The following is a 16,551-nucleotide window of genomic DNA, read 5'->3' as shown; positions in this document are numbered from 1 at the left end:
GAAAGAATGAAGTAAATTAAGGGAGGAAATGAAAAAGGGAGGGAGAAACAAAGGATGAAGGAACAAGAGAAAGGAGGGAGAACAGAATAAGACAGAAAGATAAGGAATGGAAGAAAGAATGAAGGGGAGAAGAAGGGAATAAGGAGAAAGTTAGGGAAGGAAGGAAAGGAGTAGAATGAGTGAAAATAATCAATGAAGGAGGGAGACGGAGAAGAAAGGAAGGACGGAATGAAGACAGGCAAATTATAATCATGTATACGTTTAGGACTAACAAGAAGAGGTATGATAAAGAGGAGGAAGAGGAAGGAGAAGAGAGGGAGGGGCGGGAGGAGGAAAGGAATGAGCAAAAGGAATGGGCCAAGAGCGGATGTGTGTGTGTGTGTGTGTGTGTGTGTGTGTGTGTGTGTGTGTGTGTGTGTGTGTGTGTGTGTGTGTGTGTGTGTGTGTGTGTGTGTGTGTGTGTGTGTGTGTAATGATGTGATAAAGGGAGACATGACAAAAAGGGTGTTTACATGCACGCACATACACACACACACAAAAAAATAACATTGTATCGACGCCCTTGCAGCAACCACACACACACACACACACACACACACACACACACACACATGACAGAGCGAATGAGCGTGTCTGTGCATGTGTGTCTGTGCATATGTGTGTGTGTGTGTGTGTGTGTGTGTGTTCGGCCGTGTGTGTCGCCGCGCCGCCCACTCCCACTAATTAACTTCAAGTCCCCTGTTATCATGACGCCACAAACATCCGACCACTGTCTAATTATCAAATAACACGGACCACAGCAACTACAGACCCACACAACACGGACGAGAAAGCCCCTGATCATCACAGTGCAAATCCCCCGCCCCCCTTCACACCCCTCTTTCCCTCTCCCTCTCTCTCGTCCTTTCTCTCTTCCTCTGTCTCTCTTGCTCCTGTGTCGCTGTCTGTTGTGTCTGTCTGTGAGGTGATGGTCCATTTATTTCACTCACATGCGCCAAAATATTTAAGAAGGCTGAGTTTGGATTGCTTCTATTTTGATTTTCTCTCTCTCTCTCTCTCTCTCTCTCTCTCTCTCTCTCTCTCTCTCTCTCTCTCTCTCTCTCTCACGTTATTTGTAGTGTTTCCTTACACATTAATTTCGTTGTCACATAAGCACACAAACATACGAACGGACAGACAGACAGACAGACATAAAAGCAAACAAACAAACAGTGACAGCTCGCTCTCTCTCTCTCTCTCTCTCTCTCTCTCTCCAGTTATCTAAACAAAAAATACTTCAATCTTTACTCTTGGTTTCGCATTTCTAGTTTTCTGAGTCCAAAAAGTTAAAATAATGGCAATGTAAGATAACAGTATGATAAAAAAAAACTCGACTTGTGCAAAAAAACAGAAATAAAATACAGGCACCCAGATTTTTTTAGCAGGCTGTTTTTATGTCTTATTTTTGTCACTTGTCTTGAGATATTTCCAATACTGCAAAAAAAAAAAGTTAAGTCGTGAATATAACACTAAAGTAACTGAACGTGACACTCGCTCCCTCACAGCCCTGCCCTGCCGCATAACGGGTCACGGGAAGGCATGGGCGTCGTGGCAGCGAGGAGGGCGTGGCTACCTCTGGACAAGGCATTCTGGGTCGTGCCTGGGTGCAAGTTTGGTCACGGTGCGGCTCGGTGGGGGGAGGGGGGGGAGGGGGGGAGGGGGTGACGCGGGTACACTACTTAGGTGCTTAGTCGTGAAGTGACATGCACCGCCATGGGTCTGTTTTCAACGTCACTTTTACTCTCATCTTCCAATTCTCCAACTTATCTCGCTCTCTCTCTCCTTCCCCCTCCCCGCCACACCGACCGCCCTGCCTTGCCTCCCGACCCTCAGCTACCACCTTTCTGTTCCCTTCCTCCCCTCTTCCCAGTCTAACTCTCCCCACCCCACCCATCTGCCCCTTCTTTCCCTCTTCCCACTCTTTATCTCCCCACCTTCACAGCTACCACCTTTCTGTCCCCCTTCTTCTCCTCTTCCCACTCTTCCTCTCCCCACCTACCTGTCTCTGTCTCCTTCCTCCCCTCTTCCCATCTTCCTCCCTCCACCCACAGTCATCCCCTATCTTCTGTCCCCACCTGCCCTCTTCCTCCTCCCTCCCATTCTCCTTCTTTCTCCATCATCTTTCTTCTTTCATTCCTCTACTTCTCGTTTCTGCTCCCACTTCCCATTTTCTTTTATCCTCCTATCCCCTTCCTCTGCCCTTCAACTCTCATCTTTCACCTTTTTTTTCTTCAACCCTATTGTATCCTCTTCTACTTCCTTTCCTTGGTCTATCAACTGTGCCCTGTTTCTGTGATTTTTACGCCTCCTGCATTGTTTAAATATTCCCTTCCGTACACTGCTTTATTCTCCTTCTTTCACCCTCCTTTCATTGCCCTCCCTCCCTCCCTCGTCCATCCCCCTGCTCCGCCTGTTTGACTTCCACTATTTTTTTCTCTCTCTCTTTTTCGTCTCCTTCAGTCCATTCTTAACCAATCGCTTCCATACAATGATTCACAGTGTAACTCTTTCTTTCTTCTCCCACCACCACCATCACCACCATCCCCACCTTTCTCTTTCTTTCTTTCCGACCTCCTCCTCCTCCTCCTCCTCCTCTTACTCACGCCCTTAACAGCACTCCACCCTCATCGCGGCGTTACACGAGGTAGTGGTAGACTCCGCAATGACCCTTCAAGGCCAACCCGCATTTGTTCCCTGCACACACACACACACACACACACACACTCTTTTTTTCTCCTATATTATGCATAAAAGCTCACTTCTTTAACACGCAAATTGGCCAAATGGCATTGTACGGCTTGACAAGGGATTAGGGTCGGAGCAAGTGTCTCTTGTGATGGTAATCCCTTGTGTGTGTTTCCTGATTCTCGTGCGCCCGCGGAGGTGGAGTGCATGGAGGAGAGGGTGTTGTGGTGGAGCCGGGCAAACACTCGGGTCCCTTCTCTCTTCATTCCCTGCCGCTGCCCGCCTCTTGCTCGGCTCTTGTGGTGAGGCGCGCGCTGCATGCCGCCTCCCAAGTGTTGGCAACGAGCTATGTTACACGGCCGTCACGGTGCTACGGAGCGAGGGTGAGACGGGGAATGGGGAGCCTGTACACACACACACACACACACACACACACACACACACACACACACACACACACAGACAGACACATTCATACATGGATTACAAAGATAAACAGGAATAAGAAAAAAATATTACCTGACAGCTTTGGTCCGTAAAAACAAACTAGGAATTCAGCCGTGTAAAAAAATATAATTCCCACACGAGTCTGGATACACACACACACACACACACACACACACACACACACACACACACACAACAGCACAAGTGGAGGCTAATTACAGTCATTCCACACACTAGCGGAAGATTAATTTCAAGCCGTAGAGCAATTAAGTGCAATCTGGAAATGATAAACTTCGTAGAGAGATTAAAAGGCAGGCTGGCGCGAAAGAGAAAGGGAAGGAATAAGAAGGGGAGGTGCGCGGGGACCAATTACCTGTCAGTAGCGTCTCGGCGTCTCACCTGTGTCGGTAAATCTCTTCTCCCAGGTAACTCATTTTCTCCCTCTATACTAACGATGCAGCGTGTGGCCCCTTGTAGCCTGTCATTAGCAGTAGTTTACATGACCTATTACATCTCATTTTCCCGTCTCCTTACGTTTAGTTTCCCTTCCCCCTCTTCCCCCCTCGAGCTCATTGTCACCTTCCCTCCGTGACTTGTAAGCTTTTTCTTCCCTTCCTCCCCTCCTTTCCCTCCCATCCCTTCCTTTCTCACTTGTGGCTTTGTCTTCCGTGTCTTGACGCTGTGTTAGATTTGTGACTTTTTGGGGGGTTTGGTTCATTATTTTTTTTGTCACGTTTACCTAATCTAACCCAATCCGTAACTGCTTCTGATCCCCTTCCCGCATCTCGCTCTCTCCCTCTCCCTCTCCCTCCCTCTCTCTCTCTCTCTCTCTCTCTCTCTCTCTCTCTCTCTCTCTCTCTTACCCCTTCACTGCCCTCAACGGACGACCTTGTCACTTTTGTCTTGATGCTGAGCAAAGGAAGAGAAGGAGGAGGAGGAGGAGGAGGAGGCAGAATAGAAGGAGGGTTTTCAATCGTCGACTTTGAGCTGTTCGGTAAAGGAAGTGCTTGCGTACGTTCGCCTTCCTAAACACGTAATCCTAATGAAGGAGGCGTGAAGGGGGCCTGAAGGACTCCCACACTGGCGCGGCAGACGGGGGCATGGCGGTCGCAGCGTGTAAGTAGCGTACAGTAGTTTTGGGTACGACGTTCTTTATGCTGTTGCTCAAGTTCCCATCCTTCATCGTCCTTTGTCTCCCTGTCGCCTCGTCTCCTCCTGTCCCCGTCCCTCCCTTTGCCTCAGCGCGCCGCCAGGCCGAGGAGATCCTTCCCTATTACGCCAATTAACACCGCGACGCACGTGCAGCCCCTCCCCACAAGACGCTGACGAAGGGGCGCCCGCTGGAGGGGTGGAGGCGGAGGGCTGAAGGGTAGGGGGTGCCAAGTAGCCTCGTCACCCCTTTATTGGTTAATGAGTCGAGGGGGGGACGGCGGGGTGACCCACTTGCACACAGGAGCGGCAGCAAGGGTGACACACTGGCTCCCTGAACACCCCGGCACCTCGACACCCACGTCTACACCCAGCGCCCCCAAAGATCCTGAAGCGAGTATAAATTACTTTCACACTCTAAAGGCTTCAAATGCATCTTGTCCGCCCCGATTCCTCAAGCGGGTTATTACGTCAGGCTTTCTTTAATGCCCTCAAGAACCAGGACGACTACGTGTGTGTGTAAGTGTGTGTATGTGTGTGTGTGTGTGTGCCGCCGAGGCCAGGCAAGCTACGGGTCATCATTCCTCATGCTGTTAAGGGCATCATCACCCATCATCACGAGGCTGCTCTTGCGGGGGAGACAGAAAGAGCGAGCGAGGGAGGGAGGGAAGGAGGGAGGAAGATAAAACGCGGAGGAGATAAGGGGGAGGGAGGGAGAGTGTAAGACGGACAGGAGAAAAGTGAAGTAAATGGTGCATAAAAGCGTGTGCAGGAGTAAAGTAGCCTCGTCCCTCTGAGAAGCGCTAAGAGAAGGCAATCCTGGATTTACCGAGGAATGTAGTGAAGGGAGAACAGCGTGAAGGGGAGAGGAGCTGGTCGGACCGGAGCCAGGCGGAGGCGGACGTGGTTGGTGTTAAGGAAAAGGTTCACGTCAGGGTTTCGTTCTGAGTGAATATCGGACTTACAGCGTTACGAGAAACATCTAAACTGGGTCCTTCGGGTACGAAAACGGGTACAACTAACGCTGATCGGAGAACACGCACGTAAATGTTTGGCTTACAACGAAGATATTTAGTTTAAGGGTTCAGGGTATCAGGACACCTCTCCTCCCGAAATTGACCTCTCTTTCGGCCACCACTTTTGATTCTTTTTTTTAGGAGCAGCGAGTAGCGGGCTTTTTTTTTTTTATTGTTGTTTCCTTTTTTTGTGCCCTTGAGCTGTCTCCTTTGTTATAAAAAAAAGTTGCATATTGACGAAAGAACTGAGAACGCACGTATCGTTTGGCTTACAACGAATACTTTTACCTGTATACATTAACGAGAAAACATGAAATTACACACAAAAATGAATACAAAAACGCTTAAGCTGATGTCATTCCCATTCACACGAACAGCCACAAACAGCTTTCCTGCACGTATCCAGACCATAATAACACACATATTTACCCGCATTACCTTACCTAAAAGCATTGGAAAAAAAGATGAAAAGTGTGAAAAAATGCACTTCGAGATTGTGTGGAATATACGGACATAAACGAATACCGGGCACTCTCCTACCTGCCAACCAACCTACCTCACTACCTCCCTCCTTACCTGCCTCTTCCTGCAATTTTTTGATTAGCGAAAAGTTGTGGACATGAGTGGTGGTATGCCCGCCTCGACGCTGCCTTACTCCGTCAATGTTGCCCCCATTACCGCCTTAACGCCTCGCCTAATGGAGCGTTGCCCTAAAATAATGGCGCATATGAGTTCCCATTAGCCGTCGCCTTGCATGGGACTCGCCCGTATGTTAGCGAGTCAGCGTGAACCAACATCGAGTATTTTGAAGATTAGCATTCGGTGACCACGACATGCTCGGCCCGCCTTCCCTGTCCCATCTCGTTCCCTTCCTTGTTCTCTCTCATTCACCGCACCCAACCTCACCTAACCTTACCAAACCTCCTTCATTTTTTTTCCTTCTCTCCTTCGCCTCACTTTACCTAACCCTATCTTAACCTCCTTCTTTCCTTCCTCTTCTTCGCCTTACCTAACCTTACATAATCTCCTTCATTTCCTTCCTCCTCTCCTTCACTTCACCTAACCTAACCTTACCAAACCTCCTTCATTTCCTTTCTCTCCGTCACCTCGCCTCACGTAACCTAACCTCCTTCACTCAGTTCCTTCCTCCTCTCCTTCACTTTCCCTAACCTAGCCTCTCCTCCTTCACCACACTTAACCTCACCTAACCTTCATTTCCTTCCTCTCCGTCACCTCACCTCACCTAACCTAACCTCCTTCACTCAGTTCTCTCCCTAATTCAAGTCTTCCTTTTCCTCGTGTTCTTTCTATATATTCCATGCACATCTGTAATGACTTATGCTTCTTAGGGCCCAAATGTTGCTGTTGTTTGGTCAGATTCCACAAAACACACACACACACACACACACACACACACACACACACACACACACACACAGAGGCCAGTCATTCGTGTATTTCTGAGCGCGGAAACACACTCACGGAGACGGACGGAGACAGTGGCCGCTAATTACTCTACTTAAGACTCCATTCATTCCCCTTGAGGCCGGCCCTTCCTCACAATTAAGTAATTCCGCCTTAATTAGGGATAGTGACGTTTCCTGTCTGCGTCTGGGAGCTTATCATGATGCCGTGATAATGCGCAGGAGGAGGAGGAGAAGTAAGAAAGAAGAGGAGGAAGAGGTTGGTTGAAGAGGAAGTTGAGAGGGAGGAGGAGGAGATGGAAGAAGAAAGAAGAGGAGGAAGAGGTTGGTTGAAGAGGAAGTTGAGAGGGAGGAGGAGGAGGAGAAGGAAGAAGAAAGAAGAGGAGGAAGAGGTTGGTTGAAGAGGAAGTTGAGAGGGAGGAGGAGGAGAAGGAGGAGGAGGAAGGATAATGAAGAAAAGAGGAGGAGGAGGAAGTAGAGGTTGAGAAGGAAAAGGAAGTTGAGGAGGAGGAGAACGAGGAGGGAGAAGAAGAGGAGGAGGAGGAGGAGGAGGATAATGATCAGGAGAAGGCAGTGAAGAGGAGAATAACCAAATTGAGGTGGTAGACAAAGGAAAGAAAGAAAAAGAGGAGAAAGGGGAAGAGGAAGAGGAAGAGGGAGAGGAGTAAGTTTGAGGAGGAAGAGGAGAAAAAGAGGAGGAAGGGAAAGGGGAAGAGGAGGAGGGAGAGGAATAACTAGGAGGGGGAGGAGGAGAAAGTAGAGCAGTAGTAGCAGTAGTAGTAGTAGTAGTAGTAGTAGTAGTAGCGGAGGGAGAGTGCAGGAAACTTAAGGGGAGGAATATATAAAAAAAATGGAATAAAATCTTGACTATCATATCGAACAGTTGAAGATAAGTAATCGCAACGCTTCAAAAACCTCACTTCCTTTAGAATAGAAGAAGAACATTAATTGTGGTTTGGGTACGCGGGAAGGTTAGAGAAAGAAGACCAGAAAAAGAGGAGGAAAAGAAGAAAAAGAAAGGAAAAGATACATATTCACTTTTTTTGCGAGATGTAGTTTTTCTTACTCTCACGATTTTGGTGAATATGTAGTTTGTATCAGATTGACGTTATTCTCTTATCTGTGTCTATCTGCTGTAATCATATTTCTGCGGTCTAATGACATGTAATGCGGACTTGGCCGTAATAGAATAACCAAACCTCAAAGATCGCTCCCCCAAAGTGTTATAATTATTTGAAGCCGCAAAGACACGGAATGAGAATAGAAAAAAAACAGTATAGAACGAAGAAGAAGAGTACTGAAGGACGAGCAAAAACTAACGAAAAGAGAGAAAAAGTAGCATTAAGAATGAAAGAATGCATGTAAATAAACAGCGTTAATATAAAAACAAAACAAAAATAACAACAGCAACAACAACAATAACAATACCATTTACTAGAGGTGGAAAATAAGGTAAAGAAAAAAAAACGGAGAAAAAGAAATAAAGCAAAAACAGTATAAGAAATAACAAGAATATAAGGAAGAAAATCCCTTAATTAACACAAATAAACAACATTATAAACAAAAACAACAACAAAATATGAACTGGTGGTGAAAAACACGATACAGAAACAAAAAAATAAAGATTGACAAGGAGGAAAAAAACGCGGACATAGAAAAAAAAAACAAAGAAAAACACTAAAAACAAAACAAAACAAAATAATAATGCAAAAAAAAAAAAGAGAAAAACACCGAAAAAAATACATGAACAAGAAAAAATAAAAAGAAAGAAAACGAAAGAGAATTACAAGAGGAACGGGAACGCACGCAAAAGAAATAATACGCACGCAAAATAAATAATAACGCACGCAAAAGGAAATTACAAAAGGCATGAGAAGTTAACAAGACCAGACTGAGTGAGCGAGGACACCGAGACTTCCCACGGATAGGGGGGGGGGGGGGAGGAGGAGGAGGAGGAGGAGGAGGAGGAGGAGAAGGAGGAGGAGAGAAAACGTGGATAGTGAGGTAGAAGAGGAGGAGGAAAACAGTCGGTGGCTTGGGAAAGAGGAGGAGGAGGAGGTGGAGGAGGAGGGGGGGGGGTTGAAGGTGTGATTATTGCAAATTATTATAAAAAAGTAAAAACATAACGAAGAAAGAAAAATGTATAAGAACGTGCTGAGTCGTTACTGCTCTTGGGGCGGGCGAGGAGGAGGGAGGCTCTTAGCGGACGCCTTGATTCACCGCCGCGGGAACCTGCAGGATGGATCGGAGGGAGGAATTTTTACACTCGCAAGAATATAGAAAACGAAATAACGTCCAAGGTCACGCGTCTCGGTGGTTACGAAACTGCCCGAGGAACGAAATCGCTTTTTTGCATTTATTTTGAGTATCGTTCCGCCTTGTTGTTACATAAGCATGCGAGTATAGGTTGAAAACGGTGTACTGTTATGATTGCAGGCGGAGGGTCGTGCAAACACCAGAAGCGAGAGAGTAAAGTGTTAAAAATTAGAGGAAGCAAGCAAGAGGTTGAGGATGACGACCATGAGAAGGTGCTTGTGAGGTACGTGATGGAGAATTACATAAGGAAGAGAAGAGTGAACATGTGCATTACGAAAAAGAATAAAGTAATGGGGAGGAGGGGGGCAGGCCGTGGGGAAAACGAGGTAGTCACACTATAAAGGACGGGAGAGGAATGAGAAGCTAAGTATACGGAGGACGAGGTGATGACAGGATCGCTGTCTCATTATGGCTTTGGAAGCACAGACACGTTCCTCCCGCTGAAAATCCAGCGCTACGTGAATACTGGCTTTCCCGGTGCTTTGCTTCAGTTACCCTTCAGGCCTCAGGCAAACCAGCCATGTGAGGGCCATGCACGTCCCAGGGGAGGATGAGCATTACTCCGCAGAAGCTATTTAACGAAATAAAAGAAAAAGAAACTTCCTCAAGAATCATTCAACGAGGTTAAAACGTGCCGTAATTTTAAAGAATTTCGCTAGATGTGCTGAGATTATTCGCCGTTTCGAGATGGCGAAGTATCATTGCGGCGTCCGAGGCAGCGGCGGTCAGCCGGTATTAACAATTCATTGCGGTCGTGCAAATTGGTGCATGCGAGGCTCGTGTCACCCCGCCCGGAGCCACAGCTTTTCTTCGGCGAGGCTACCGAATCTAACTTTCGTCTGGATTTGTTAGTGCACGGCTAGCGGTGAGTCTTTTGCTCACAATAACGGCGCCACCGCCGTCCTGGCCCGCCATATCTCACCTCAAATTTACAGTAATACGTGGGCTGCGAGGCGCACGGGGCCGCAGCGGAGCCAGCGTCGAGCCGCGGCCCTCAGCCACACCCGTTCGCCGCGACGAAACTGCAATATTCATGCTTCTTAATGACGGCAAAAAAGGGAGAGCAGGCAAAATATGAGCAGAAAAAAACAGATTCCTTCTTAAAAATCGCGTACGAGTTTGCTTCTGGGTCTCTTTTTTGTGTGAGTGCGCGTCATTATCTCAATTTGGGAGAGAGCTATTGTTCCTTTAACCCTACACGTGGAGGCGAGACTCCCCGAGGTGGCTGGAGAAGAGTTCGTTAACCCAGCAGCCTTCCTTCCTTCCTGCCGTGTGTTGGCGGTGTTAAGCTCGTCACCACCACGGAGCATCCATCACCAACCATACCAACACAACCTCGTTTCCGATGATTATATAAGTTGCTACCGATCCACCCACCCACTCACACTCACATATCACTCCCTCACTCACTCCACCCACCTCCTCCCTCGCGCGCTGGTCACGGGAGGTTGTTATGCACTATAAGGTTAACGTTAAGAGCTGTGCGAGACCCGAAGTGAAATCCAGGCGACGAGTTATCATTTTAAGGGAGGAGCGAGCCCGGTGTTGTTTCGTTGTCAGTCACGTACTCGGCCAACGGAGGGAGGTTGTGTTTGCCCAGGTGCGCGCCGCTGCTTGGCCTCAAATTGGCACATCAGTGATTTGTTTGTAAACCTTGCGGGCGGCGGCGGCGGAACACAAAAACACCTGAGTGATTATAAACTCAAGTGACGCGAAAGCTTATACACCCCACGGCCACTTCATTTCTCCCTAACGGTTTGTCTTTGCTTCCTTTCTTACTCTACGAATGCTTGGTGACTAGGCAGACCGGAATGGGAGTTAAGCTTTTTATTTTTTTACTTTTTTGTGTGTATGTGTGTATGTGTGTGTGTGTGTGTGTGTGTGTGTGTGTGTGTGTGTGTTCCTGAGGCAGCAAGCGAGCGCAACAAGAGCAGAGGATTCCTTCGGGGCGCCGTGATGACCAGGAGCCCGATGACAAAACGACTACTATAGAGGAAATGAACAAGGCAGCGATGATATTCTCTCTCTCTCTCTCTCTCTCCGAACTCGACACATGTGATTGTTTCCTTATTTTAAAAACTTGGCTGAGGCCGCGGAGAGACCTCTTTTAGTTCACTTCCTTGGGTAGCGACGGAGTGTGGATAAGTGCTTCGTCCTGGTAATGTACACGTCCACAAAACAACCTTATTAATCTCTTCATTCACTTAGTAATTATGTAGAGTAACAAAAGCCCGTATTCTCAGACACTCAACTCTCATATCAACCATTTCCAAACGGCAAAAATGAGACCAGCCGGATTCTAATGCCTGTTTTCTAGGTTCATGGTACAGAAGAATCGTCAGAGTACCACTAGGGTCATAAAACTACTCCTACGAAGCCTTATAAAATGTGGGTGCGTTAAGCCCAAAAATGATTCAGAATATGACTGTAAGACTTCCTCCAAGACAGAGACAGGAAGAAGCAGAGCACAGTGCAGCGTATCATCTGGTCTTCACGCGAGTCGCTTCCGTATACGTGAAGCTATAATAACGCGCTTGATTATGTACACTCCCACAAAGCAACCTTATTTATCTATCTATTTATTGTCAATTATGTACAATAAGACTTCTTGCTAGATTGAAGCAGGAAAAAGCACAGTGCGGCGTATCATCTGGTCTTCACGGGAGTCGTTTCCGCATACGTGAGACTATAACAACGTTCTCGCCCCTGGCCGCTATCGGAGGCGTCATGCGTCAGTCATCCCTCGGCTCTCAGATTTATGGGGTGGGCGGCGGGGCGAGGCAGGAGGACCACCACGGACGAAGCCATTAAGACCGTAAGCCAGTGTGAGCGCCGTACATCATCAGGAGAGCACTATTAATACTTCTCTAGTTATCCTTCAGGAGAGTTTCGTCTGACGATTATACTTCCCGAGAGTCGAGACGGACGGGGCCGACATCATCATTCAGGCGATACATCATGCAATAAGTGACGAGGAGAAAGTTATTTGCGACTTACTTCAGACTCGTGTAATAGGCGAGAGGGAAGGAAGGAGGGACTGAGGAATTAGACTTGCCGGGGGAATGAGTACGATGGAGCAATTTACACCAGAATTACCAGCTCAGTATAGACAGAATGAGCTTCAATTTCACCACAGTAATGGACGCCTGCAGCACATGACTCTGAGCTAATCACCAAACATGCGACCCTTACGTACGCGGCGAAGAACCACCATGTTTGGAAAGTCAGGAAACACCACCACCGCCACCACCACCGCCGCCTCCTCACCAGATGCTCCTCCGCTCCTCCGAACCCGTCACGAGGCTGCTGATCTAATAACAACAGTGAAAACAACAGCTGCAGGCGTCAAGGCATGAGATGACGCGCTGGGCCGTGACTCCCCAGTGCTCCGCCATCACCGCCACCGCCATCACCGTCATCGTCATCTGTGCGTTCAAGAGCATTCTTTTTTTATTCCTTCAGGGCAACAAGGTCCCTTTTTCACTCCCATGCTTCAAGGCCACCCGAAGGAACTAAACATAACTTAAAGACATCGAAGCCATTGCGAATCGATAATACAGACTTTCTATTTCAAAAACCACAAAAAAATAAGTTTCCACTGTATCAAGACACCCCGTCACCGGAAATTGACCTCTCCTTTGGCCACTCCTCTACTTTCTTTTACATGAGCAGTGTTACGCTGACTTCTTTTTCTTGTTGTCATTTGTATTTACCCTAGTGATGATTCCTTTACTGTAATTTTTTTTTGCTGACTAGCCCCCTTAAAAACGACATGTAGCACTTTCTCTACTAAGGAAAGTACAGCTTGGCGTATACATTTTTTTATTCCCTTAGACTTTCTATTTCAAAAACCACAAAAAAATGACATGAAACACTTTCTCTACTAAGGAAAGTACAGCTTGGCGTATACTGGCGGCGGCGCGGCAGGAGACGGAAGAGGGGACGAGTCTGGGTGCGATGTGAGAATGGGAACGCTCGGGGTCTCGGGGGTCACCGGTAGGGGCACCGGAAACTCTCTAATTGAAGCCCAGTGACTCGTGAGGCGCCGGCGGAGACTTGTGCGAGGCGTGCGTCGGGGTACGGACCGAGGCACTACTTGACTGGGCGAGGCGTGGATTGGGGGGGGAGGGGGGGCATGTGTCGGGGAGGAAGAACCGTTGTTGTTGTGAATAGATTGATAAAGGTAATGATATCGATGACTGTGGAACCTCTGTGTTATACTTTGCTTTACATATATATCTTATTAGTTTCCTACTTTCGCTATTAGTAAGTTATTATTATTGCAGTTCCCGGAAATAGGGTTAACAGTTTTGTATCCCCCTGCAATGTGTCTTCCACTATTCGCTATTCCTCATTTTACAGTTGCAGGAAATAGACTTAGCGTTTTTATCTTTCGCAATTCGTCTTACATCTACTAACAATGTCTATTACACTATTGCGTTATTCTTTTTTACTGTCCCCGGAAATAGACTTAACATTTCTGTCTCTCCTGCAAATCACTTTCCATCTATTAACATCGCCTCTTTCACATTTATATCCATCCCTCCCTTTCCCCTCCAACCTAGCGCCAACACAACCCTTCCCCGTCAACCCCGCTCAGCCTGCCGTGAATCCAAGTCGACGCGTGACCTCCAGAAGCAAAGTGTTACCTGCCTGGCGTCTGGTGACCTCTGCATGACGCGCATGAACAAGATATACGGGAAGGAGCAGCGGCGAGGCGTCAGTGTCCTTGTCTCATTTTATGCTTGGTTGTTCCTCTGCATGAGTCGAAGTGCTTGTGTTTTGTTCCATGCTCAATCACGGCTTCTTATGATAGGAAACTTCACGGGTTCTTTTGAATGGGAAATGCGTCTGATGCTCATTCAAGTATATGGCAATAAAAGAAAGGCTGTTACCGAGTTCTGAGATTGAATAGTAATGGTTGAAGAACATGTATTCGAAAGCAATGGGCTGTGTCGACATAAAAAAAGAGAAGTTGTTGAAAAATAAGCCATATATCCAGAATTCTTAGAAGCCAACGAACGTGAGTACTCCCACAACATCCTCCGCGTCCAGGAATCACAAGAAGAGTTACGAGGCGGCCCCCTGATGAACGCCTCGCCGCATTACCGACGGATCAAAACATACCCAAACACAAGGCGCCATAAATCACGGGCGGGTAATTAGGAGAAACAAGGCGAGGGGCGGCAACAGGGGGCGCGGGATTGACTTATCACGGCGGCTCTCAAATGGTGTGCTTGCAGGCTATGAATCACGCCCGGCCCATCCCTCTTCCCGCCGCCTCCGCCATTAGGGGCTCGTGGGATCGAAGGGCGACACTGCCACAACTACTGACCGCCTCTATCCACTTCCACTAACACCCACCTTACCCCTTACTCCTCCTCTACCCTGTCCCTCCTCCACCTCCATCTGCCTCTAACTGCAACCCTTTACTGCACTCTATTCTTCACTTGTGTACCGTCTCTTCAACCCTTATTCACTAACCACCCCTTTTCTCCTCCTCCTCCTTCTCTATCCTGTCCCTCCACCATCTCCCTCTGCCTCTAACTGCAACCCTTTCCCGCACTCTATCTCTATTCTTCACTTATGCAGTCTCTTCATCCCTTATACACTAACCACCCTTTTTCTCCTTCTCCTCCTCCTCCTCCTCCTCCTCCTCCTTCTTCTCTACCCTGTCCCTCCACCACCTCCCTCTGCCCCTTACTGCAACTCTTTCCCGCACTCTATCTCTATTCTTCACCTGGGCACCGTCTCTTCATCTCCTATCCACCAATGACCAACCCTACTTCTCTGCTTCCTCTCCTCCTCCAATCTGTGTTCCAGCCGGTCCTCCACCACCTCCCTCCGCCCCTTGCCGAAGCCCTTTCCCTCACTCCACTTTTATCCTTAACCTGTTTCCTCTCTCTTCATCCCCTTAGCTCCCCTCCCCCTACCTCTACTTCACTACATTTTTTTTTCCCCGAGCCTCTCCATTCTATTGTCCCTCACTTCTCTCTCCTGCCTCCAATCCCTCTGCTTGTCACATTCCTCCTCCTCCTCCTAACTCGTGTATTCCTCAACATCTTCACTCCCTCACCGTGTTCCCTTGTTACTCCTCGTTCTCCTTTTCCTCCTCCTCCTCCTCCTCCAATTTATCTTCCTCGTATTGTAACAACCTCCAAGGTGCTTCTGTTCAACATCTACAAACACTCTCTTTTTATTTGTATCCTTTTACTTTTCTGTTGCATCAATCTCCCTTTAGCGTCTTATTCCTCCCTTTTTCTCCTTTATCCTCACAAACTTAATCCAACTCCTACCATCACCACCAACACTCCATCATCCAACCCTCCCTCCAGGCGATGTAGTCTCCCACCCACATACTCGGTGTTCGGACGTAACAGTGGTGTCCAGGGCCCGCCAGCCACACACACACACATGCACGCCACTGTATATATGAAACGGTTGGACTTAAATGATTTTGTTTACCTCTACCGACCGCGTTTATTTTGGTCCGGTTTCCCCGAAGTCCTAAATTGACGTAAAACAACAACTGGAGACGTGTGAATCTTCTTCCTTCTTTGATATTAGCGTGGACAGCCTTGAGTCAGTTTGCGTCAAGTGCCATTAGCTCCGAAAAGGCGACGCGCTGCAGACTTTGAAATTAATGGAAAAAGCAAGACGTATGGATATAAGCTTTGGATGTTTATGCGACCAAAGCTATAAAGGACAGACAGCGAGGCGTGACTTTCATACCCCTCAGCCATCATTTATACACGCAGACAAAGTATAGAGGCAAAAACTGACGTAGGAATCTTTAATACGAAGAACCATGCAAGACCTCTTCCTTCCACTTCCGTTCACTACCATTTCTACACGCAACGAAACAATAGACGCAAAAACTGACGCAGGAATCTTTAATACGAAGAACCCGGACCCCATCGACAATGCCACCACCGCCTCCTTCTCTTCCTTCTACTTCAGTTCACGACCATTTCTACACGCAACGAAACTATAGGGATAAAAACTGACGCAGGAATCTTTAATACGAAGAACCCAAAACATATCGCCAATGCTACCTCCCCTCACGCATCCTCCTCCTCCTCTTCTTCTTTCCACTTCGGTTCACCATGCCCAATTGTAGAGTCAACGAGACCATAGGGATAAGAACAAATGCAGGAATCTTTAATACGAAGCACCAGGAACCCGTCGCCAATGTTGCCTCTCGCCTCACGCACGCCGCCTTCTCTTCCTTCCTTTCTTCCAACGCAGCCGCTTCGCTTCTCTCCTGACGAAACTCCGAAAACTTCATAATAAGAACTTTCACATCGGCGCCGCAGTCTCGCCGGCCAAGGGAGGAACGGACGTACTTGGGCTAATTTCCAGGGAGAATTGGGCCAGTCTCTTCTTCCCCTCTAATTACTCAAGATTGTTGTTATCAGTCTTAATTGTGAACCCTCTGAGGGGACCGACTGTGAGGGCAGGGAGGGAGAGGACTG

General features: G+C 47.8%; 1 protein-coding gene across 1 annotated transcript in view; it reads right to left on the bottom strand.

Annotated features, from left to right (window-relative positions):
• Nucleotides 1-3,112, bottom strand: part of LOC126984167 (uncharacterized) — a 165,522-nt gene extending 162,410 nt beyond the window's left edge. The window contains exon 1 of the mRNA XM_050837579.1: nucleotides 2,799-3,112. Within this exon, the coding sequence (XP_050693536.1) occupies nucleotides 2,799-3,044 (246 nt within the window). The 5' untranslated portion in view covers nucleotides 3,045-3,112. The remainder of the gene's footprint in view (nucleotides 1-2,798) is intronic.
• Between the last annotated feature and the right edge of the window lie 13,439 nt (nucleotides 3,113-16,551).

Source organism: Eriocheir sinensis, chromosome 56 (assembly GCF_024679095.1).
Source record: "Eriocheir sinensis breed Jianghai 21 chromosome 56, ASM2467909v1, whole genome shotgun sequence".
Classification (NCBI taxonomy): Eukaryota; Metazoa; Arthropoda; class Malacostraca; order Decapoda; family Varunidae; genus Eriocheir; species Eriocheir sinensis.
The sequence above is the reverse complement of the archived record's forward strand: the minus strand, read 5'-3'. Positions and strand labels throughout refer to the sequence as shown.